General features: G+C 42.7%; 3 protein-coding genes across 7 annotated transcripts in view; all 3 read right to left on the reverse strand.

The window, feature by feature from the left end:
• aifm3 (AIF family member 3) overlaps positions 1 to 5777 on the reverse strand; it is a 47208-nt gene extending 41431 nt beyond the window's left edge. For 2 of the 5 annotated variants that reach the window (XM_090190242.1, XM_090190240.1), the window contains exons 1-2: positions 5587 to 5777; positions 5372 to 5442 (exon numbers count right to left, since the gene is read on the reverse strand). The gene's annotated coding sequence lies outside the window, so the exon portion shown is untranslated. Of the gene's footprint in view, positions 1 to 5371 lie in introns of all 5 variants that reach the window. The other 3 variants (XR_016484504.1, XM_090190241.1, XM_090190243.1) reach the window with 2 other exon arrangements.
• cldn26 (claudin 26) lies at positions 5764 to 9260 on the reverse strand. Its single transcript, XM_090190247.1, is given in 6 exon segments — positions 5764 to 8738; positions 8740 to 8880; positions 8882 to 8948; positions 8951 to 9080; positions 9082 to 9108; positions 9110 to 9260. Coding segments are annotated over 6 exon segments (762 nt in total). The 5' UTR covers positions 9137 to 9260; the 3' UTR covers positions 5764 to 8368.
• Positions 9261 to 11959: 2699 nt separating this feature from the next.
• Positions 11960 to 24991, reverse strand: lztr1 (leucine zipper like post translational regulator 1). The gene is made up of 20 exons (XM_021620977.3): positions 24148 to 24991; positions 23942 to 24004; positions 23783 to 23839; positions 21753 to 21832; positions 21554 to 21662; positions 21373 to 21456; positions 21222 to 21279; positions 19273 to 19412; positions 18910 to 19111; positions 17860 to 17904; positions 16980 to 17090; positions 16690 to 16782; positions 16254 to 16349; positions 15645 to 15843; positions 15157 to 15326; positions 14753 to 15036; positions 14318 to 14467; positions 14027 to 14132; positions 13833 to 13913; positions 11960 to 13217 (listed from the first exon to the last, which is right to left on the reverse strand). The coding sequence occupies exons 1-20, from the start codon at positions 24435 to 24437 to the stop codon at positions 13101 to 13103; spliced, it is 2535 nt and encodes an 844-aa protein (XP_021476652.2). The 5' UTR covers positions 24438 to 24991; the 3' UTR covers positions 11960 to 13100.
• Between the last annotated feature and the right edge of the window lie 452 nt (positions 24992 to 25443).

Below are 25443 nucleotides of genomic sequence, written 5' to 3' on the forward strand. Positions count from 1 at the left end.
CAGCATGATTATGCACGGCCCCATGTCACAAGGATCTGTTCACAATTCCTTAAAGCTTAAAATGTACCATTTCTTCCATGACCTGCATACTCACCAGACATCTCACCCATTGAGCATGTTTGGGATGCTCTGGATCGATGTGTACGATAGCATGTTCCAGTTCCTGCCAACATCCAGCAATTTCGCACAGCCATTGGAGAGGCGTGGGACACAATCAACAGCCTGCTCAACTCTATGTGAAGGAGATGTGTCACGCAGCATGAGGCAAATGGTGGTCACACACGTACTTAAAAAATAAAAAAAAAAGGTCTTTGTGACCAACAGATGCATATCTGTATTCCCAGTCATGTTAAAGCCACAGATTAGGGCCCCATTTTATTTATTTCAATTGACTGATTTCCTTATATGAACTGTAACTCAGTAAAAACTTTTAAAATGTTGCATGTTGCGTTTATATTTCAGTTCAGGAAGCGACCAGAAGACATTTCTTACTGGTTGTAAATCTGACCAGTTAATAACCGAAATATGAAATATTTCCAAGACGTTAGGGGAAAAATACATATTTGCTTGGTTGTAATCTTATGTATTTATCAACAGAAAACCAGTTTGCAACCAGAAAAGTATAGTTTTCCCCTGCTTGCTGGATAGAGTGGGAAAAGGGAACACTGAAGCAGTCCTTGTTATCCAGCTGTGCTGGTTTCTCTGATTGAATTGTTCATTTACAATGATGTATTATTATCCAGGTGGATTGTCAGATCCCCTCTGTAATTTATGACAACGGCAAAGGCCTCATATCATAATTCATGTAAAGTGATTGATTTTATGGAAATACTGCACCAACAACACACAGCTGGGTTATTCTTGAATTGCGTAGGCATTTGAGCCTCTTTGCAACATGAACAACACTTAAATTGACAAATAGTTACACATCATACATGATTTTGTTTATATGGAACTGTTAATTAATGCTAAAACATAATGCAAGTCCTTTATACTGCAGGTCTTTAATTAAAGTACTACGGGCAAGCAAATTGGCTTGTCCCAGTGAGTTGTATTGACAGGTTTTGGGGAAATAAAAGATAGCTTTCTATTATTTTGAATGCTAGAAAGTAAACAAAAAGTATTTAAAATATTATACAGGTCATTAAAAACAAAGACTATTAAAATACCTGGACCCAGAGGTGACACCTGAACCATAACGTTGCAAATGAAATGTTTTGATTTGCCTGTAATGCTCAGCCACTGCAAACAAGCAATCACTTGGGCTCTCTTGTGTATTGTTGCTCTGCAAAAAAATACCCTCTGCTGGTCACATAGAGAACGAACAACAACACTGGGTGTGTGAATGTGTGTGTGTGTGCATGCACGTGTGTCTGTCAAGTGTTATTGTTACTATAAGGTAAGCAAGATGACCGATCATCTCTCGACCCGACGGCAGGAGGAGGGTCACAACATGCCATTACTGGTACATCACTCAGTTTCATTTATTTCTGGTAGTACTCCTATCTGCACACTTGCCCAGGGACAGCCAGCCACACACTCCAAAAACCCAGATTAAAGTACTACAGGCTAGCAAATGGGTGACTCATTTACGAGCTACGATCTCCAAATGTTAATGTCAGCAGCTTTAAGTGTAGGCTTAACCCCTGCCACTCTCTGGGCAATACTAGGCTGTGTAAATACAAAAAAATCTGATTTAACTGACTTTGACACAGAGAGTGACTCATTTTACTTTACTTGGTGATAAATGATTGCTTGAACTTTCTCCCTTTTACATTTACAGTAGACTACGTAGTCTTTCCTCAAACAAACTTTTTTTTGGTCTAGCTCCTTGTTTCTGAGCCAAAATGTGCATTAAGAACTCAGGCTGCCTCATGTGGCCAAGTGTACTAAAAAAACTTTGGAAGTATCTATTGAGGCTTACAATTCATTTATCTTCCCTGTCGCAATGAATCTCAGCAATTGCCATACTTAAAGGGGAAGTTCCACTTTTTGTTAGACGGTCCCTCACGCTGAAAGTAGTCTTTGGGCCCAGACTAACTGTAATCCATGGTTCGGTTTTCTTTAAACAGCCCGTAGAAACTTCAGCTAACTTTAGCCACCACTAGCTAAAAATCAATGGGAGTAGTAAAGGCATGCGGCATGGCCAAATCAACTCAATCATTTTGCTTGATGTTACTTAAAGGTGGTATGGCAACCAAATAAATTAACAGCTACCACATGACCCCACCACTCCCATAGATGTTTAGGTAGCAGTGGCTAAGGTAGCTGAAGTTAGCCTAACTTTGCCACAACTATCCGGAGATCGTTAGGGATCGTCAATATATTACACTAAAGAAATAACTGCAGAGTTTGCATTAGAAAATAAATAGCTCCCCCTTATGTTACGTAATATTGATCAGGGACCCTAAAAAATAAGATAGCATTTCAAATTGTATCACATTTTATTTGTCACATGCGCCAAATACAACAGGTTACCTTACAGTGAAATGCTTACTAACAAGCCCTTAACCAACAAAAAAAACAAGTAAAAAAAAATAGATAATAATAAATAAAAAAGAATTAAAGAGCAGCAGTAAAATTACTAACCGGGCATCGATTAGTCGAGGTAATTGAGGAAAAACACTTCTCAAAGCCATCTTATCATTTCCTTTTTTTTGTGTGTATATATATATATATATATTACTTATTTCATACTAGACACTGAGACATAAAAATGGTATACATGAGTTAATTTGACTCTGGGGAAGTAGATAAAGGGCCTCATTGCCAAAATCCCAATGTATCCCTTAAGGGACGATACAATATATAAACTAGAGGTAGTTTCGTGACCCAATGCTAACTAGTGTTAGCACAATGACTGGACGTCTATAGATATCTACTAGCATGCTAGCAGATACCCATAGACTTCTAGTTATTGCATTAACGCTAGTTAGCATTGGCTCACGAAACTACCTCTAACTACCTCTAACTGGTGGAAGTTATAGTGCCTTTGGAAAATGTATTCACACCCCTTGACTTTTTTTGTTTTGTCACTGGTCAACAAACAATACGACATAATGTCAATGTGGAATTATGTTTTTAGAAATGTTTACAAATTAATTAAGAATGAAAAGTTACACTTTGGATGGTGCATCAATACACCCAGTCACTGCAAGTATACAGCCGTCCTTCCTAACTCAGTTGCCGGAGGGGAAGGAAATCGCTCAGGGATTCCACCATGTAGACAATGGTGGCTTCAAAACAGTTACATAGTTTAATGGCAGTGATTGGAGAAAACGGAGGATGGTTCAACAACCTTTTAGTTACTCAACAATATTGACCTAACTGACAGAGTGAAAAGAAGGAAGCCTGTACAGAAGAACAAATATTCCAAAGCATGCATTCTGTTTGCAACAAGGCGCTAAAGTAATACTGCAAAAAAATGTGGCAAAGCAATTCACTTTTTGTCCTGAAAACAAAGGTGTTATGTTTGGGGCAAATCCAGTCATTACTGAGTACCACTCTTCATATTTTCAAGTATAGTGGTGTCTGCATCATGTTATGGGTATGCTTGAAATTGTTAAGGACTGGGGAGTTTTTCCTGGATAAAAAATAAACAGAATTGAGCTAAGCACAGGAAAAATCCTAGAGGAAAACCTGGTTCAATCTGCTTTCCACCAGACACTGGGAGATGAATTCACCTTTCAGCAGGACAATAACCTAAAAACACAAGGCCAAATCTACCCCGGAATGGCTTACCAAGAAGACAGTGAATGTTCCTGAGTGGCCGAGTTACAGTTTTGACTTAAATCTGCTTGAAATTCTATGTCAAGACTTGAAAATGCTTGTCTATCAATGACACATTTTACAGAGCTTGAAGAATTTGGAAAATAACAAAAATCGGCAAATATTGTACAATCCATTTTTTTTTACTTGTTAAGTTATATGGTATGTTCAACTTCGAAATCAATGGTTTTAGTTTGGAATACATTTTGAACAGTTCTCAGCGTAATCCCGTTACTCTGGAATTGTCCATATCAAGAGACCAGACATGCAGAAACCAAGCAGGTACATGAATTACAATGACCAGAGGCTCATGCAATTAATAAAATGAGTGCAAACGGGTTAGGGTTACCGACAAAAGCTTTCATTGCACTTTTCCATCAGAAATACAGGACTTTATCCATGTCAAACAATATCGAAATATACAAAAGGTGGCTATCAAACATTTCAAAATTGTGTTTTAATTAGGGTTGCAAAGGGAGGGTATATTCCTGGAAACGTTCAGAATGTACCAGTAAACTACCAAGGATTTGAAGTAATCTATCACAAGACATCTAGTGGCCCTTTTGGGTACTTGAGATTATCACAGGCGTCTGTAATAATCTCTGGCCCTCTATGTGGCTTTATCATGTCAAATATATTGAATAAAATGAAAATATAATGACAATGCTGTAAACATTATCCTAAATAACTTCAGTTTAGTGAATACCATTGTGTATCATCATGAACTATGGTCTATATGTATATGTTGTCAATGGGGCGGCAGGGTAGTTTAGTGGTTAGAGCGTTGGTAACCGAAAGGTTGCAAATTCAAATCCCCAAGCTGACAAGGTACAAATCTGTCGTTCTGCCCCTGAACAGGCAGTTAACCCACCCAGTTCCTAGGCCGTCATTGAAAATAAGAATTTGTTCTTAACTGACTTGCCTAGTGAAATAAAGGTACAATTAAAAAAAATGTTCGTTCTGTGGTCAAACTGGTGGCAGTTGTGAAAAAAAGTCACTAGTTGGCAGAGTTAATTGAAATATTGCCATTGTTCATTAGATGCTTTTTTCATTAACTAGGCAATTCTCTCTTGAACCATATGGTCTATCTACTAGAAGCTAATGGACAATATAGACAGATATAAATGATTCTATTTCTTTACTATTCAAGTATAAATTACCAAGGTTATGATAGATTGCCATATATTTTCTATGAATTACCAAATGTACTGAAGATTACTGATTACTGGTAAATTACCAGTAGCTTTGCAACCCTAGTTTTAATATCTCAAAATAGACCCAGGTAGTCACAGTCTGAAGTCAACTTCACACAGTCAACTGTAGCTTCTCTTACCGTTCTCATTCAAATAATCAAATTAGGCATTCAAAGCTGCGGCTCCAGATAGCAGGTGTTTGTGTTACACTTTCTGTTACTATGTTGTTTGTAAAGTCCCAAGTGAGCCTGTTTTTGTCCAGTTAGATGTGGCAAATGTTCTAAATGTTTGAGATCATTCGTAAAATGGAGATACTTTTTTCACTCGTTTGGTTGATTATAACGTTACTGAATCTCTCCATTGGCCTTCGTGAACTCTTGCCACTCCCAAACAAACAAAACGTTACTCACTGGAGTTCCTGCTGCAATGGGATCGCCCGGCTTCGGTGGATAAACCCCTTAACAAGTCTGTGGACTCTCTTCTGAAACACATGAAAGTGTTGGCAATCGATGAATAGATTTAATGCTCTGAACCGTGGAAAGGATGGCCGTGTTCGCAAACGGGGGAGGAGAGGTGGCGTTCGATTACGGATTAAACATCAGCAGCAGGCTACGCATCCCCTTACCTTATATTATCCTGGCGAATGTGCAATCCTTGAGGAATAAAACAGACGAGTTGCAGGCAAAGGTCAATCATCTTCAGGAGTGCAGAGGCACCTGTTTTATGGCTTTTAATGAGTCTTGGCTGACTGACTCGTCTTTGGAGATAAAATGATTCGGGTGTCTGTTCCGACTGGATGGGGACAGCAGTTCGACTGGGAAATCACGGGGGCAGAGTCTGCTTGTGCATAGATCACCGATGGTGCAACAATGTAACTGTCCTGCGAGACTATGTCTACCTGATATTGAGCTGCTGTCGCCTTTCTATCTCCCAAGAGAGTTTCCCCAAATATTTACAATGGTCGTTTACATTCACCGTAATGCCAATGCGAAGAATGCTGCTAATCTTATTTATACTGTGACACAAAATGCAACCTCTGTCTCCTGATGCCCCCAATATTCTTTTAGGACATTTTAAATCGCTGTAACATGAAGAAAACTCAGAATAACACAGATTAATATGTCACCTTCCCAACACACCTCAACAAGACCCTGAACCTATGTTATGGCTCCATCAGAGGGGCCTACAAGTCTACAGCGAGAGTTCATCTGACCACAACACAGTGCATCTTCTGCCTCTCTACAGGACTGGGCTGAAGAGTGAGAAAGGGCAAAAGTGAGAGCTCATCTGACCACAACACAGTGCAACTTCTGCCTCTCTACAGGACTGTGCTGAAGAGTGAGAAAGGGCAAAAGCGAGAGCTCATCTGACCACAACACAGTGCATCTTCTGCCTCTCTACAGGACTGGGCTGAAGAGTGAGAAAGGGCAAAAGTGAGAGCTCATCTGACCACAACACAGTGCAACTTCTGCCTCTTTACAGGACTGTGCTGAAGAGTGGGAAAGCGCAAAAGCGGTAAGTGAAGGTTTGGACCAATAAAAGCTATCTGGAGTAGCAACAATCTGAGGGCTGCCTGGATGGAATGAGAACTGTGGTTGGGCTACAAGACTAGGGAAACAAGATGATACCGTTTAAACACAAAGGACTGGCTGATGAGCTAAATGGTTTTATCTCAGATCTGACAATCAGAACGTTAGTGGAGGAATTACTCAGATGCGTATGAGGACAATTGCTACTCCCAAAATGGAATTTTGCATCCAGTGTCACTAGCCTATTCAGACAGACCAAAGTTTAAAAAAAGAGCCCAGGACCAGACATTGGTGGACAGGAACTTAAGTCATGTGCAGAACAACTCAGTAGATTTTTTCATCACATTTTCACTCAAGCTGCAGAAGGTGCCTAAACTCTTGAGTATTCCCTGAACCCCCTGCAGTTTGCTTACAGGGCCAAGCGAGGGATGGAGGACCACACTCTAACCCTACTCAACTTCCTCTACAAGCACCTGGAGGGCCGAAAACCCCCACTTGAGGCTTCTGTTCATGGACTTCTCGTCTCCCTTCAATACTATCCAGCTTCACATACTAGCAGAGAAGCTCCTCCCACATCAAGCTGGATGTGAGCCTTGTGGGCTGGATAGTGGACTTCCTTACCGACCAGTCCCAACAAGTGTGATTAAATGGCGTCATGTCAAAGCAGCTCTGCTCCTCCACCGTTTGGTAAGGTTGTGTCTTCTTTCCTCTCCTATACATACTATACACTAACGACTGTCGTAGCGAATATGAAAACAGGCACATCATCAAGTTTGCTGATGACTGTCGTCATCAGTCTACTACAGGATGGAGAGTCTGAAGCATGGGCCTGTGGTAGATGACTCTGTCATCGTCAGTCTCCTACAGGATGGAGAGTCTGCAGCATGGGCTTGTGGTAGATGACTCTGTCATCGTCAGTCTACTACAGGATGGAGAGTCTGCAGCATGGGCCTGTGGTAGATGACTCTGTCATCGTCAGTCTACTACAGGATGGAGAGTCTGCAGCATGGGCCTGTGGTAGATGACTCTGTCATCGTCAGTCTACTACAGGATGGAGATTCTGAGCATGGGCCTGTGGTAGATGACTCTGTCGTCATCAGTCTCCTACAGGATGGAGAGTCTGAGCATGGGCCTGTGGTAGATGACTGTCATCGTCAGTCTCCTACAGGATGGAGAGTCTGAGCATGGGCCTGTGGTAGATGACTCTGCCGTCGTCAGTCTCCTACAGGATGGAGAGTCTGAACATGGGCCTGTGGTAGATGACTTCGCGTCATGGTTTGAAAACTGCTTCCTCCAACTGAATGTCTTCCAAACTAAAGATATGGCCATTGACTTTAGAAGGCTGCCACTGAACCCCACACCCACTGTGGTCATGGGACATGACATTGAGCTGGTCAGTATCTACAAGTACCTGGGAACAGTGCTGGACAACAAGTTGACGTTTGAGGAGAACACATACCATCTGAGATTAACTCTTTTAACGTCAGCAAGACAATGATGACACTGTTTTATTGAATCCGTATTGATGTTCTCAAAGGTGGCCTGGTTTGGCAATCAATGTTTGCAACAGAAATAAGTTGTACGGGGTGGTTAAAGTGGGCAGCAATTTCATTGGGATGCAACAGGCACAGCTCAGTGGCGTTCAGAAAGCGAATGGTGAGGAGAACTAACAGTATCCTAGACTGTCCTGGTCACCCCCACCTTGACCATTTTGCGCTTCTCCCTTCAGACTTCCCAAATTCAATAGCAACATATACAATAACTATTTTATCCCACAGGCCATTAACTTTCTGAATCTGCACATGAAATGTCTCTCTATTGCTGCACTTTTGCACAATTATTACTCCTTTTTATCCATCTCATTGTTTCATGTTATGTTTATATCGGTTGTATGGTTGTCACTGTTTTTATTTTTATTTTTTCTTGTTGAACCCCGACTGTAAATTTCCCAATTGGGACAATAAAGATAACTTGATCAACCGAAGGTTTGACTATAAAACCTGTCTTTAAGTAGTACTGTCCCCTTGGCTTCTCCTGGGGGGTGTTTGGGAGGCTGGCCACTCGCTGCTGCAGGTTGTGGTCTGCCATGTACACAGCCACAAAGAAGAGGGAGCCTCCAATGACCAGGAAGAGGCCTGAGAACCAGCCAGAGAACATGGCCTCTCCAAACTCCGAGCATGAAACCACGTCGGCCAGGTTCTCGTCCCAGAACTCTACCACAGTCATGTAGGTCACCAGGGAGACGGGCCAGGGTGGTGAGCCCCGACACCCAGGACAGCACACCGCTGACAATGAGGAGGCCCTCTTCAAACCCTGCTGCTTCCAGAGAGCCCAGCTCCACTCCCTTCAGGCCTGGGAAGGTCACCACCATGGTCAGGGCCCTAGTGCCCTGACAACAGCATGAGCACCATGGAGGCCAGCAAGTCCACAGGCAGGGCCATGAGGGATTCAAAGGCTATATCCCAACCTCCTCTGTGAAGATGCAGGTGTGCCACAGGCCTGACTACTAGTCCTCCGCTTAGTTCAGGTCCGAGTTCAAGGTCTTCCACAGGGGGATGAAGGTGGTTACAAGAGTAGTGACCAGACCCCCCGACTGTGACAAAGAGCGCAGTTCTCTGCCATGATTTTGGCAGTCAGGAGCACCATCTTCTGTCAGTCGTTGTCGTCGTTTACACTCCTCACACTCTCTCTGTCCCTCTCTTTATATTGGCCAAAGAACAGCCAGTGAGCGACTGGGCACCCCGTCCCCCTATCCCGTGGTAACACTCGGACCGACTCAGCCAGCCCGCCTCATCCAGCATCTTAATAAAATACACCTGATAACCAGGAGATAATCCCAGGTCATGAGGAAATACAACAGACATACTGTTTTGTCGTATTGATACATATCATTGTAGGGAACAATGAGCACTGTTCTGAGATGAAACCAGATATGTCCCGTGTGATCCTGGGGACGGAGCGTGTGCACAGGAAGGAAACACGAGCAAGTTGGGCATGGGGGTACAAACACAAAGAGGAAACGCCAGAAACTCTCGCAAGGGTGTCCAGAGTGGCCCGATTCAATGGATTCAACTCCGAGTGGCTACTGCTGCCTCATGTATAACTCATTATTTCAAATGAAACCATGTGTTGATGTTACTGATATGAGTTTTTGAGATTGGCTCTTTGAGTCAAGTTTTTTTTCATCTAGAGAAAATCAGTTGATTTGCCAAAACGTCTCAAGTGTCAAGACTATTAATAGCACCTCGTGCTCAAAGCAATACTACTTAGGCTGAACAAGAGCCCAACACTTGGTGAGGTCCTCATTTATGTTTTAGAGCTCTGGGTTTGTAGCTGGCAGGGAACATGAAATCCTATCTGGCCACTAAGCCCTCGACTCTTTCATTCATCGACCTTAGGGAAAGCGTTTTATTTTAAATGTTACATGAAATCAATTGGGAACAGATGAAAAGGAGTCACATTCCACAGAAAATCAACACAGCCTTAAAATGGATATTAAACTCCAATCAAAGTTTATCAGATGTTTTCAGATCTCAAAAGTGGCCTTTTGTCAAAATCAGTCCACATCCTAGGCCATGTTTTGTAGACCCAGCTATACGCAGATCCAAAAATCCAAAATGAATGGTAAGGTTAAGGTTGCAAAGCTACCGGTAATTTACCAGAATCTTCAGTAATTATCAGAAAGTCTATGGCAATCTATCATAATTTTGGTAATTTACACTTAACTTTTTTTAAATGTATTCATATTTAGTATTCATTTAATGTGTCCATGAGTTTCTAGTAGAAAGACCACATGTCAAACTCATTCCACAGAGGGCTAAGTGTCTGTGGGATTTCACTCCATCCTTGTACTCGATTAATGAATTAAGATGACTAATTAGTAAGGAACTCCCTTCACCTGTTTGTCTAGGTCTTAAGTGAAAGGAAAAAACAAAAACCTGCAGACACTCGGCCCTCCGTGGAATAAGTTTGACACCCCTGAAATAGACCATATGGTTCAAGAGAAAATAGCCTAATTAAAGAAATCAACAATGGCATTATTTTCAATTAACTCCAACTCTTCCAACTATTGCCTTTTTTCCCAACTGCCACCACCAAAAGGTTGCTGGATCAAATCCCCGAGCTAACAAGGAAAAAATCTGTCGTTCTGCCCCTGAGCAAGGCAGTTCCCCGGGCGCCGAAGAGGTGGATGTCAAGGTGGATGTCGATTAAGGCAGCCCCCCCACACCTCTTTAATTCAGTTGAAGGCATTCAGTTGAAACAACTGACTAGGTATCCCCCTTTCCCAGTTTGACGCCAAAACATTAAACATATTGACATAGTTTGTAAAAAAAATTACATATTTCATGCTGAATCCCTCATATGAAACACTAATGGTATTCTCTAAGTTGGTTTATATTGAGGATAATGTTTTGTCATTTTATAATCATCTTATTCAATATATTTTACATGTGATATACCCTCCCTTCGCAACCTTAGGTAAGGTCGACTACCGGTATACAGAAATATCAAAATATAATTTAGTATGTCATACAGTTTTTGGGGGTGCAAGCTTATCTTCCACATATCATTGGAACCTGACACTACTGGAATACACTGGTAATTTGTTTAGACAAAGGTCAAGGGTTAACCTGCGCAGACTTGAAGGTCTCCTTCAGCTTTGATGTGCTCCATTGCCCTCAAGTGGTCCCCTGATTCAATATCTGTTGGATTTCAAAAAGTCTAATATTTCAAGTTTCTAAATGCCAGCTTGCTGCAGCCCAACAGCTAAAGCATAGCGACAGTTAGAGGGCGCAATATGTCTGTGAGCGCACGGGCAGCGCCATTGAGGCCATCTCAATTTTGAAGTAGTCTATTTTCTTCTACTACCTCTATGAGTTGGTAAACCAACTGGAATGGTGCATACTGCCACCTGGAGTGTGTTGTTTGAACAGGTATAAAGCCTGGGTTGGCAATGTACTGCCACCTGCAGTTATGGAACGTTTGCTCATGAGTCTAATTAATTGGCTAATGACCTGGATAGAATCATGTGAACCTTAACCCATAAGAAGACCCATCCAGTTGACTACTTGACAATTATGCGTCCTCAATGGCTCTGCCCATGCTAAAACAGGGTTTTGGGCACTTGGGTTCTGTATCTCCCTTTGGGCTAAAGGCAATGTTGGTTGCACACTACTGGCAAGAGATACATTGTGCTAGAATCAAGTCAGTCTCTTCTCTACTATTATGTTTCGGGTCCGGGACGGGTAGACACAGTACACGGCAGGAGAAAGAGAGAGCTAGTAGTTCAACTGTATAAATGTTTTTCTTCAAAAAGTGTTCTCTTTTAGATTGTTGCTTATTGGGTTTTTGGGAACCTTCACAAAATTTGCTGATAATCTCCCTCACAGCAAAACATCAATTGAAACAAAGCTAACCTATTATGGGTGACAAGATGGGGTGTATGCTAAGTATACATAGACTAATTGATGAACTTCATTTAGGTCATTTATTAAAGCTTTGAGTACACGCAACCAACGTGAACAAACATTTGACTTAGCAGCATGTCGTCATAACTAAAACAGAGTATTTGAGTGGGCTTATTTCTGCAAACTGTACAGCCGCTGCTGGTTCAGAGACTTAGAAATATAGGTCCTGTGTTTGCCAATGTTAAATATCCATTCAATTCCAATGTCAATGTCAAACTAAACATGGTTCTCCCAAGCTTAGATAAACACCACTCAAGTACTAGACATGCCATAGCTAATCTGAAACCATCTTGACCGCGAAGCAGAGGTTGGAAATACTTAGCCATTCAATGAACACACTGAATTAGTTGCTAAGGGAAACCGAATCCCCTTAGAATAATGACCACGTACTGCAACTATGTCTTAAATACTTCGTAAAATGTATTTTGTAATAGTGCAACCATAAATAATTATTATATGATAGATACATATACAGTATGTACCAGTGGAGGCTGCAAAGGGGAGGACGGCTCATAATAAATGGCTGGAATGTAGCGAATGGAATTGAATCAAAGACATGGAATCCATGTTTGATGAATTTGATATTTCTCCAGTCATTACCACGAGCTCGTTCTCCCCAATTAAGGTGCCACCAACCTCCTGTGGTATGTACTCTTACTATGCAGGAGAATTCAACTTTCTTTCTTTTTTACACCATTTCTGAAATTAGAAGATGAATATACGAGGAAATAAGTAGATGAAAAAGGGTACTTATAAACCATGCTAACTGAAATCAGGCTAACTGAACAAGGATGAACGGAAGGTTACTTCATGCTAGCGCAATCGTGAAGGTCAGCATTCTCAAGCCTGGCCCAGATGTACACATTCAGGTGATCATTTTCCAATAAGAGAGCTGATACAAGGTAACCCAGCATAGATACAAATTGACATTTAGGACAAGGATGAAGAAATGCTATGTAAAGGCCCACAGTAACGTATAAGGCAGTGGCTGCTAGTGGAAGGAGAAATGGGGAGGGCAGGGGAGTCCATCCTCCCCACTTCTCCTTCCGCCAGCCTCCACTGGTGTAAGGGAATGACTAAAGAGGGAGGGAGCAGACACGGAGGGCTTCGGTAGGCGGTAGGGAGAAGTGAGCAGCCTGGTCCTAGATGTCGGAGCCCATCTCTGCACACTGCTTGTCTGATATGTGTGAGGCAAGAGACTCGATGATGTCCAGCAGCAGCAGCTGGCTGAGGGACCTCAGGTTGGGGAGCTTGGACACCTTCAGAAGGGGGGGGGGGGGAGAAGCAACAAATAAATAAAAAACTGTCACGATCAAACAAAGACTCAGGAAGAGCAAAGTTGTTGAGCAAAGCCAAAAGAGGGAGTGAAAAAAAATAGCGGATCAAAGTGCAAAACTGAAAACCCTGACAAGTAAGACATTACCAAGACAACTGCGGGCCGCATGAAATCGGCTAGAGGAAAACCCTGACAAGTAAGACATTACCAAGACAACTGCGGGCCGCATGAAATCGGCTAGAGGAAAACCCTGACAAGTAAGACATTACCAAGACAACTGCGGGCCGCATCTGGCTCGAGGGTGGCAAGTTTGAGCCCCTGGCGTAGAAAAAGAGGTACGTAGCATTTTGCTTGGTTAGTTAAGACAAAAAGATATTCCCGGAATGGCACTGTAAGGAGAGACGACAAGCGCGAAGGATAAGGTGCTTGGCTGTAAACTGTCTCTTCTCTAACCACTGTGTAGAGGAAGACTGGGGTAATCCATTTGGGCAACGGGGGGGGGGGGACTCCCCACAGAGTTTCCCCTCGGGGGCTTAGTTTAGCTGTGGAGTGGGAGGCAACACCCCCCCAGGGCTCCAGACACCAGTAGCCCACCCACCTTGATGAACTGGTGGACGATGATGTGCAGGCAGTGCTTCTTCATGTCCCAGGCCTGGGTCTTGTCCGCCGCCTCCAGGATCTGAAAAGAAGGACACGGAACTGAAGGGGGATGAATGCGGCACACACTAACAGGATACAGCTACAGGCTAGATTAGAACACGTGAGCGGGGATTAACGGTGGGTGCAGTATACCTGGAGGACGTTCTCCACCGTCACATTCATCTCCAGGTTCTGCTTGCAGTAGGCCTGTAGCCTGTTGTTGGAGAAACCATAGTAATATGGCGCTGCGAACAGGTAGCTGTTATCAAGAGTCAAGGCCGTCATTGCACGCAAAGATCAGTATTGCCAAGTGATAGTCCTGCCACTTCTAATGACCCAATATGCATGTAGCATTATACAAAATGGCTCCCCCATAGTATTGGACACAATAACAAATGAATGTGGAAGATGCTAGCCACGTATGGGGCCGAGTGGGGAGGATACAGAGAGTCTTCGGGAGGCATGTTAACGTCGCCGTAGTAGATATAGCGGAGCATGGACTCAAAGGCCTGCTTGCTGGGTACCATCTCCCCGATGGAGATGTTCACCTGGCCGTCCTCGGGCATGAAGGAACGGAACATCGCCTCAAAGTAGCTGCCCAGAGAAAGAGAGACACATCAACCCCATTTACAAGCCTGCACACATACAGAACGGACACACAAGCAGTCAGGGAAAGTAACTCAACACGAGTAATCAACCCCAACTTCTGATCAAGAGGTTGTGGTAGTTCACGTGTGGGATTCAAATAGACCTGAGTCGTGTTCAGTAGGGCACGAGACGTTACCGCAACAAAGTTTTGCAATGGGGGGGGGAATCAGTTAGGACATCCATGTCAAGATGTTTCTCCCCACTGATTACAGCCCTGTACAGTGACAGTACCTTGAGCGGGCGGCTAGTATAGCTTTATGGGCGGGCCGCGGGTGTCCGTCCAATAGCAGGACGATGTCACAGAAGTCCAGGCCGCCGCCCTCCAAGTAGGCCTTCATGTCCTGCACCAGGGAGGTGCCGATGTCCACGGGCTGATCCGAGTACACCCTGGGGGGAGGCTGCTGCTTACGCCGGACTATCTCCACGATCAGAGGGGTGGACAGGTGCTCAAACTCCTTGGTCATGATCACCTGGTTAAAGTGAGTCTCCTTCACCACAAAGTTAAGACAGTGCTCCTATGGTGGGACAGAAGAACAGGTCGTGTGAGCGATAGATTGACAGAATATTTATTTGTTTTGCTAATGCTTGATTTTACAACCTGGAATTAGCAAAAACCCTCTTTTGGGTCGTCCTACCTTGAGCTGATCCAGCTGCAGCTTGTTGGCTTGTTCGCACACGCTCAGAACGTTCTGAAGGTCCACCGACGCCTCGATGTACTGCACACACAGCTGCTCCAGCCGCGACAGCTTGAAGCTCAGCGCCAGCTTGTAGACATCCATGATTAGCAGAACGTCCTGGACGTGACCTGAGGGGAGTCCAGGAAAACATTGACATTTTAGTCAATTGCAGAGGATCTTAAAAATCGCCACTATCCAAAAAAGACAAGTACAATGTATGTGCTCTTTTGAAGAGGTTTCATATGCAGTATGTGTGGGGGTAAATATTTCCCTAATCGAACCCCTAGCTCTTACAGTACACTCCTGTTGACCTGAGAGGAGTGGCTGGGTTCAAGCAATATGGTAATTTATCCACCTTGCCTTCTGATAGGGGTGCCCTGGGGGCTGGGAGCTAAGGGTTGATTTGGTTATGAATAGGTATGAGTAAGCGGTGGGTGAACTCTGACCTCTGCGTGGGTACTGGATCTTGTCTGTGTACAGGAACTGCATCAACACCTCGAAGGGCTGGGCCTCGGCCTCTCTGATGTGCACCTCCAGCATCGGCTGGTTCCCCGAAGCCCTGGTGCCCCCTGGGATATCCCTGGGACCTCCGGCCCCCGCCCCCTCCTCACCCCCCTCCTCACTGTTCTCCTGTTGTTTAATCCTCTGTGCACAGATATAGGACACTTACAAACAGTCACTACTTCATGGGCCAGTTTCCCAGACATATTATTAACCCTAGTCCTGGACAACAACAAAAAGTCCTTTCAATGGAGGTTCTCCATTGAAAGGGCTTTTTAGTCCAGAGCTAGGCTCAATGTGAGTCACGGAAATCAGCCCCATGTGGGTTACATTCAAATAATTAGGAAATGGTCGTTCCATTGGGTCAGTGGGTTAAGGGCATGGTGCTGGCAAAACCAGCAATGTGGGTTCGATTCCTGCACGGACCATGTTATACTGAATAATGTTGACAGTTCTGTAAGTGTGCCTCTGCTCCACCACGTCATTTATACATAGGAGACTGACGACTAAAGCATGACGAAGGTGAGAAGAGGACCCAAGCTCTCTCCACTTACCTGTCTCTGTCTATCCCGGGCCTGCAGGATCTTCTTTCTCAGCCACTGGCATCTTGCAGTCACAATGGCAATATGACCAAGGACTCTCTCCTCCCTCTGCAGTCGGAGAAAGAACAGGGAGTGAGAAAGAGAGCGGAGGTCAAAATAAAGAGGAAAAAAATAGGAAGGGAAGCAAAAAGCTGGACAATCCCTTAATTATTAAAAGGCAGCTGATCCACTTTTGTCCTCTACGAGGCAGGGTCGTGCTCATTAGGGCATGCAACAGGAAACGTTTTAAAACGTTTAGCAAAGGAAGACGAAAATGAGCGTTTCTTATAAGACCCTTAAGTCCCTGTTCCAGTCCGTTTAAAAAAATAAAATGTATTTGGTGCCTATTTAAAAAAAAAAATCTCAGCTCAGTCTCCCAGCAGCACGTTGATTAGCTGTGAGGACCCACCTCTCCCAGGATGAACTCCACATCGCAAAACTGACGGTTCTCAAACAGCTTGCCATAGTCCTCGTGGAGCGTGCACTTTGGGTAGCAAGAAAACTGATGGAAAAGAATAACAAAAGTTCATAAGGGTTAATATGGGTAGTGAGCGACTAAATGGTCCTATTTAACCCATTTCATTTTCTTCAATCAATACGTCGATTGTTCCCACCATGCAGAGCAACACAGTGACACGTCGGGTAGCTGATTGTGTGTTTTGACCTTAAAAATGCTTTTCAACTCCCACAGACACCCACCTGGAATCTGTACATCTCCCCGCTGCGCACATTATTGTCCACCGTTCCCCCAAAGATGTACATGGCATCCTGGATCACAGCGGCCGCGTGGAAAAGTCTTCCACTGGGCATCTAGAGGGAGAGAGAGGATGGGAGAGAAAGAGGGAGTGATTAGGGCAACATGGACAAACGAGACCCCCACTGGTTTAGCAGAAGATCCCTTCAAAATGACTAGAAAGAGAGGAAAGCGGATGAGGTCAGTTCGTGATACAAGAGGCAAGAGATGCAATGGCTTTTTCCTCCTCAGCCATGTTTTAGAAATCCCCTAGATCGTGTTCATTAGGCAACAAACAGAAGACAACTAAATGAAACAAGGAGGGACTACCTGACAATTTTTTTTTCTTGTGCACAACGTTTTAAAGCATTTTTGTGACTATGTGCCCTAATGAATATGACCCAGCAGTCAGTGGCTCGTACCGCATTGACACAGGTCTATAGGCAATGGAAGATCCAAGGTGGACAATCAATTAGTCTATGGGGTCTTTGGCCATATCTTATTATTTTGCTCCCCAATTATGCGCATGCCTAACCAGTGGCTTGTTGAGCTATTCCATTCTGACTAAATACACAATGATGTTATTAAAGCTGCACTCTGTAGCTTATTTTCAATTCCCTCTGGAGATTGTTTGTTTCTGTAGTACTCAGAAGGGTTGGGTATGTGCGAGGAGGAGAAGAACCACCCAGATTGGCTTAAATCAAACAGCGGTTGTTTTTTTGTGTTTGTTTTGAGCTGTAACTGTATGGAGAAGAAAAGCTACGGCCGGGGGCAGCTTACCAGACGAGAGAGAGAGCAAACAGAGAGAGACATTTTTCTATTTGATTAAAGATATATTTTTTTTACCAGGATTGACCCTTGAGATGAGGTCATCTCGTTTCCAAGGGGATCCTGGAAAAGGTAGAGAGCAGTGGGACTTCAAAACATATACGTGTAAATCAAATGGCACAAATGTAATGGATCGCATGCAAAAATATGCACATATCTTAGTGGGAAAACTCCACTCAAAAACTATCTTTTGGTATTTGTTTTATTTGTGCATTGTTGATATAGTACCAAAATGTTTTGTATGTCAGCAATCAAGTTTTCAAGATATATCACTTTTAATATAGAGAAATACAGCCAGTATGATGCATTTTGCACAATATGATTCTGCGTTTTGCATCATACAGGCTGTATTTCTGTATTTTCATAATTACATACATCTTGAAAACTTGATTGTTGATGTACAAAACATTTTGTTCACTATATCAACAATTAACTAATGAAACAAATACCAAAAGATCGTGTTGGGGTGGAATTTTCCTTTAAGGTGCTGGATGAAAATAAGAAAAAAAGAATCTGAAGTTATGTCTTGCAACTCTGATACACTCCCACCGTGATTTATTGGGACGCACACAAAGTTGTATGTTAGGTGTCTCAATAAAACACTGTGGGAGCTTATTAAAGTCACCGTCTTTTTTCATGCTTGCTATGCAACTCATCTCTCTAATGTTCTGTATTGGCAGCCCGATCAACACAGACACATGGGTACCTCTGACATCAAATTAGGGCTGCGCCCAAAAATATGACAATGCACCCGACAATGCAAACATGCCACGTTTTCACTTCTTTTCGGGTATAGAGAATACATTACAACCCATAAGCCCTTCCACCCTAGGCACTTCTGGGCATCTGAGATTATTTGATAGGTTGAAGCAATATGGAGAAAATTCCACCTAGCCCCTATCAGAGGACAAAGTGGAACTAATCCCAAATTGCTTACACCAATCACATTCTCTACAACTGCACAGGAGTAGAAGCTAGGAGTGGATTTGGGAATGGGTTTAAGACTAATCAGTACTAATAACTAGGGGCCCTACTCGGTGACCAGTTGGACACCTGCTGAGCACATACCTCGCTGTCCAGGCTGGGCTGGATCACCTCCCAGGTCTGGGAGTCCACGTCGTAGGAGTGCAGCTCGTTGGGCAGCGTGTTGTCGGCCGCGCCTCCAAACACGTAGAGGTGACGGTCGAAGGCCACCATGGTGTGGCCATAGCGCCTCTGGGGGGGCGGGGGGGAGCCCCGCAGCAGGTGTTCAGTCGGGATGCGCGTCCACCTGGGCGTGACGGGAGGATCGACAAGACAGAATCTCGGTCATCTGACCCTCGAACATCAGCAGCACAAGCACTCCCTTCGTAGTGTCATTAAATGCCTCTCTTTTGTGTCTACTCGTTCAGAATGGCTTTATTAACGTTCAGTCTGATCTGGCTTACTCACATGTGGCCCTTGAACTCAAACTGGAAGAGGTTGTTGGTGATCTTGGCTCCACTCTGGCCGGAGAACACAAACATCTTGTCCCTGCACACGGCTACAGGGAAGTTGCAGCAGGAGGGAGGGATCTCACCGCTCTGTTCAATCTGAGACACCACAAAAACAGAAATGACATCAGCATTTGCTTTCCTATGCATTTGTTTGTTGTTGCCATGTACAGTGGCTTCGGAACATAATCAGACCTCTTGACTTTTCACACATTTTGTAACGTTACAGCCTTATTCTAAAATGGATTATATATATATTTGTTTTAATCCTCACACACACAATATCCCATAAAGACAAAGCGAAAACAAGTTATTAGACATTTTTGCAAATGTATTAAAAATAAAAAACAGAAATACCTCATTTACATAAGTATTCAGACCCTTTGCTATGAGACTTGACATTGAGCTCAGGTGCATCCTGTTTCCATTGATCATCCTTGATGTTTCTACAACATGATTGCAGTCCACCTGTGTTAAATTAAATTGGACATGATTTGGAGAGGCACATACCTGTCTATTTAAAGGTCCCACAGTTGACAGTGCATGACAGAGCAAAAACCAAGCCATGAGGTCGAAGAAAGTGTCCGTAGAGCTCAGAGACAGGATTGTGTCAAGACACAGATCTGGGGAAGGGTACCAAAACATTTCTGCAGCATTGAAGATCCCCAAGAACACAATGGCCACCATCATTCTTAAATAGAAGAATTATAGAACCACCAAGACTCTTCCTGGAGCTGGCCGCCCAGCCAAACAGAGGAATCGGGGGGAAACGGGCCTTGGTCAGTGAGGTGACCAAGAACCCGAAGGTCACTCTGACAAAGCTCCAGAGTTCCTCTATAGAGATGTGAGAACCTTCCAGAAGGACAACCATCTCTGCAACACTTCACCAAATCACGCCATTATGGTAGAGTGGCCAAACGGAAGCCTCTCCTCAGTAGAGGCACATGACAGCCCACTTGGAGTTTGCCAAAAGGCACCTAAAGACTCTCAGACCATGAGAAACAAGATTATATGGTCTGATGAAACCCAGATTGAACTCTCTGGTCTGAATGCCAAGCATCACGTCTGGAGGAAACCTGGCACCATCCCTACGGTGAAGCATGGTGGTGGCAGCATCATGTTATTGGGATGCTTTTCAGGGGAAGGGATTGGGACACTGGTCAGGCTCGAGGGAGAGATGAACAGAGCAAAGTACAGAGAGATCCTTGATGAAAATCTGCTCCAGAGTGCTCAGGACCTCAGACTGGGGCGACGGTTCACCTTTCAACAGGACAACGACCCTAAGCACACTGCCAAGACAACGCAGGAGTAGTTTCAGGACAAGTCTCTGGATGTCCTTGAGTGGCCCAGCCAGAGTCTGGAAATGAACCCGATCTAACATCTCTGGAGAGACCTGAAAATAGCTGTGCAGCAACACTCCGCATCCAGCCTGACAGAGCTTGAGGATCTGCAGAGTAGAATGGGAGAAACTCCCCCAAATACAGGTGTGCCAAGCGTCATACCCAAGAATTATTTTTATTTATAAATTATGAATTATAAATTATAAATTATAAATTATTTTTATTTATAAATTTATGCTGTAATCGCTGCCAAAGGTGCTTCAACAAAGTAATGATAAAGGGTCTGAGTACTAATATAAATGTGATCATTTATAAATAAAAATAAACTATCAAAAATGTCTAAACCTGTTTTTGCTTTGTCATTATGTGTGTAGATTTTTTAAAATACATTTTAGAGTAAGGCTATAAACGTAACAAAATGTTGAAAAAGTCAAGGGGTCTGAATACTTTCCAAAGGCACTGTATGTATATGCATTATGTGTGGTTGGTTGCATGTCTATAAACTTGAGTGTGCTTGAAGATTCTCCTGTGTATGTCCCTTCGTTAAGAGAAGGTTCTGCATAATGACCTCCTCCCAACAGGCATGCTCTCGGTCCTGAAGACTGATGGTCCACATGTCATTTAACCTGCAGGTAGAGCAAACCATCAAATCAGTTATCTTTTTATGTAAACATCAGGACATTGTCAATAAATATGACACAATTGTCAAACAAACCTACCTGGCATTTCCATCGTAGCCAGCAAATATCCATAGCTTATCACTGTACACTGTGGCACCATGTGCTGACCTGGCCACAGGCAAACTGAAATATAAACAAAGACTGCTTGAAGCAATATGACAGACTAAGAGGTGATATCTTTTGGTAAACACATATTGTACTTCCCTATATCACAAATTACCTGCCCTCCACTTTCCACTCCGTCCACTGTCCTGTTGCAAACTTGTACTCAAAAAGGTCATTTTTGTTTTTAAGATTGGAGTTTGAGTAGATATCGCCAGTGTAGCCCCCTGAAAAGTTAAAATACAAGATTAAAGCTATTACGGACCACACGTGAAGTTAGATGAACATAAACTAGCAGGCATTGAAGAAAAACTCACCAAACACAAACATGCTGCTGCCATACACCACGGCAGAATGGTGATACCTGGGTGCAGGTGGCGTGCCGGTGGTGAAGGCTCTGGAACACATTCAGTTTGTCAGCCTTCAGTTCAAGTATGATGGATCTTATAGAACAGTGTTGTCAGTGTCATGTACAGTGCCATCAGAATGTATTCATACCCCTTAACTTATTCCACATTTGTTGTGTTACAGCCTGAATTCAAAATGGATTAAATACCCTCCCCCATCTACACACAATACCCTACAACGACAAAGTCAAAACATGTTTTTAGAAATGTTTGCAAATGTTGTGAAAATGAAATACAGAAATCTAATTTACCTAAGTATTCACATCCCCGAGTCAATACTTTGTAGCAGCACCATTGGCAGTGATTACAGCTGTGAGTCTTTCTGGGCAAGTCTCTAAGGGTGCGTTGCACCAACATGGATTAACACTTAAACTGGGTTAAATCATGGTTAATCTATTAATCTTGTTGCACCAAATTTTAAACCTAGTTTTAAATTAAATCATTCCTCTAATCTAAGTTTAGTTTTCATTTTAAACCTAGATTAAATTTAAGCCTGTTGCTCAAAGAATTTTTGTAAAAATATACATTTAGATTGAAGATTAATTCTAAACTACCACTTGAGGTGGTTTAACTGATAGAATGGTAGCATATCTACTGTGGAGAGACCAAAACAAGAGAGAATAATTAGAGACAGGTTGAATCCTGTTGAGTACACCTGGATTGTGCAACATTTGCCCATTATTCTTTTCTAAATTCTTCAAGCTCTGTCCAATTGGTTGTTGATCATTGCTATACAACCATTATCACATCTTGCCATAGATTTTCAACTAGATTTAAGTCAAAACTGTTACTCAGCCACTCAAGATTTGCCCCAAACATAAGACTTTGTATTCAGGACAAAAAGTGAATTGCTTTGCCACATTCTTTGCAGTATTACTTTAGTGCCTGGTTCCAAACAGAACACATGTTTTGAAATATTTGTATTCTGTACAGACTTCCTTCTTTTCACTCTGTCAATTAGGTTAGTATTTTGGAGTAGCTACATGGTTGTTGATCAATCCTCAGTTTTCTCCTGTCATAGCCATTAAACTCTGGAACTGTTTTAAAGTCACCATTGGCCTCATGGTGAAATCCCTGAGCAGTTTCCTTCCCTTGAGTTAAGAAGGACGCATGTTTATTTGTAGTGACTGGGTGTATTGATGCACCATCCAAAGTGTAATTAATAACTTCACCATGCTCAAATGAATATATATATTTTTTTTCCATAGGTGCACTTTGCAAGGCATTTGAAAAGCTCATTGTGGTTGAATCTGTGTTTGAAATTCACAGCTCGACCGAGGGACCTTAAAAATAATTGTATGTGTAAGGTACAGAGATGAGATAGTCATTCAAAAAATTATGTCAAACACTATTATTGCACAAGAGTGAGTCCATGCAACTTATCAAATCAACTTTTATTGGCCACATACCTGTGCTTAGCAGATGTTATTGCAGGTGTAGCGAAATGCTTGTAAAAATGCCCTGGCTGTATGTAGTAACACAAAACATTCTCTGGGCTAATAATGTGAGAAATAAAACAGAGAAAAAAATAATACTGCAAAGTTTCCTAAGAGCTGGAAGAAAGGCAGCCCTCTCTGTTGGCACCATCCCCCTATGTGACTTGTTAAGCAAATGTTATCTCCCGAACTTATTTAGGCTTGCCATAACGAAGGGGTTGAATACTTATTGACTCAAGACATTTAAGCTTTTCATTTTTTATTAATTTGAGAAAACAAATCTAAAAACATAAAACCACTTTGACATTATATATATAAAATATATAAGCAAACGCTTTTATCCAAAACGACATACAGTCGTGCGCGCATACATTGTGTGCAGGCCATTGACAAAAAAAATCTCAATTCAAACCATTTTCAATTTAGCACACCAAAATGTGGAGTGGTGTGAATACTTTCAGAAGGCGCGGTATATTTAAAGGAATTTGTGAAGGTGATTCTTACCGGCACCATGAGCAGTCCTTCACATCGAAGCGCAACAAGTCATTCAGCATGTTTTTCCTGTCAGAAGTCAATAGGGGCTTAGTTAGATCACTGAGGATTTCCACACGACCTCGACATTGCAATGCAACCACATGAATATGTGACTCAAACATGTCTTACCCATTATCTCCCCCGAATACATATATGGCATCCCTGTATGCCACAACGGTATGCTTGCTGCGTCTGCAGAATTGAAAATATGTTTTACATATGCAACTGTCACAATGGTCACACCAGCAATCACAAGGAATAGCCTAACAACATTGTCGTCAGCACCGCAGCACTAGCTACAAAGAAATGTATAGTGACATTAGTTGTCAACTCACCTGGCACCGACAAACTCATCACACGGTGGGAGCCTTCTCCAGCGATGGACAGTCTCGAATGGGCCGAAATTAAGTGTCAAATATTCCACACTGTCCGAGCAGCTATGGTCGAAATCAACACTTGGTGCAACTTTGGTGGATTTACAAGACATGGTTACATGACCATCACATCCAACCAATCTCTTCTTAGCTGTCCATAGCAAGACCGTGCCCTCTAGGTCAAAAGCCACCCACCCTGGGATTATGCTGATACAGTTACTAGATGAATTTGCAGATACACTGTTTGTCATTCAGTTAGCTAAGCTTTCCTTTCATCTTAAAATCGTCCTTTTTACTGGCGAAAGGGCAACCAAGAATAGGAGATGTGACTTAGCTAACGTTACCCGAACCGGCTAGCTAAGCTAGCTAGTTAACGGCCACTGAATAGCCAGCTAGTTACAAATAAATACATCGGGATGATAAATCTTTAATATGTTCCCCTCTATCTAAAAAAAAAAAATGAATACTCCAACAATGTATATACCATTAATATCTATGTTACCAAAAGTGGCATTTACTAGCTACAACAATCGTAATGTTTTTCTTGCTGCAAAACAAAAAATGTCACAAATCGCCCACGCCCCTGAAACTGTTGCTGGAAGTTGTAGTTTATACAATAGAGTTTCTTATAGTTCTCAATACATCTTGAAATGTATTAGAACATCATTTCCCATGAACAACAAAGAGTCTCATCCATTGGCTCTCAATGGGGAATATTTAGCCAATCACAGTAAGAAAGTGAGTTGCTCGCTTTTCTCTTCGATTTATCCGCACGTCATCGTGTGCAGTCGCCAGAAAATGAAACGTTTTTTTTCCAAGTACTGTACTGTACATACAGTATGTTCCTCTGGTCTATGCCTTCAGAAAGTATTCCTACCCCTTGACTTATTCCACTATTTGCTGTGTTACAACCTGAATTAAAAAATGATTAAATATATGTTTTTCTCACCCATCTACACACAATACCTCCTAAAGACAAAAACATGTTGTTTTTTAAAACATTTTTGCAAATGTATTTAAAAAGGAACAAAAATAAATCAAATTTATATAAGTATTCCCGCCCCCCCCTGAGTCAATACATGTTAGTATCACCTATGGCAGTGATTACAGCTGTGAGTCTTTCTGGATAAGTCTTTAAGAGCTTTGCACACCGGGATTGTACAATATTTGCACCTTTTTCTTTTTCAAGCTCTGTCAAATAGGTTGTTGACCATTGCTAAACAGCCATTTTCATGTCTTTCCATAGATTTTCAAGCC

The sequence above is a fragment of the Oncorhynchus mykiss genome, chromosome 11 (assembly GCF_057628025.1).
Source record: "Oncorhynchus mykiss isolate SJ-2025 chromosome 11, ASM5762802v1, whole genome shotgun sequence".
In the NCBI taxonomy this organism is placed as follows: domain Eukaryota; kingdom Metazoa; phylum Chordata; class Actinopteri; order Salmoniformes; family Salmonidae; genus Oncorhynchus; species Oncorhynchus mykiss.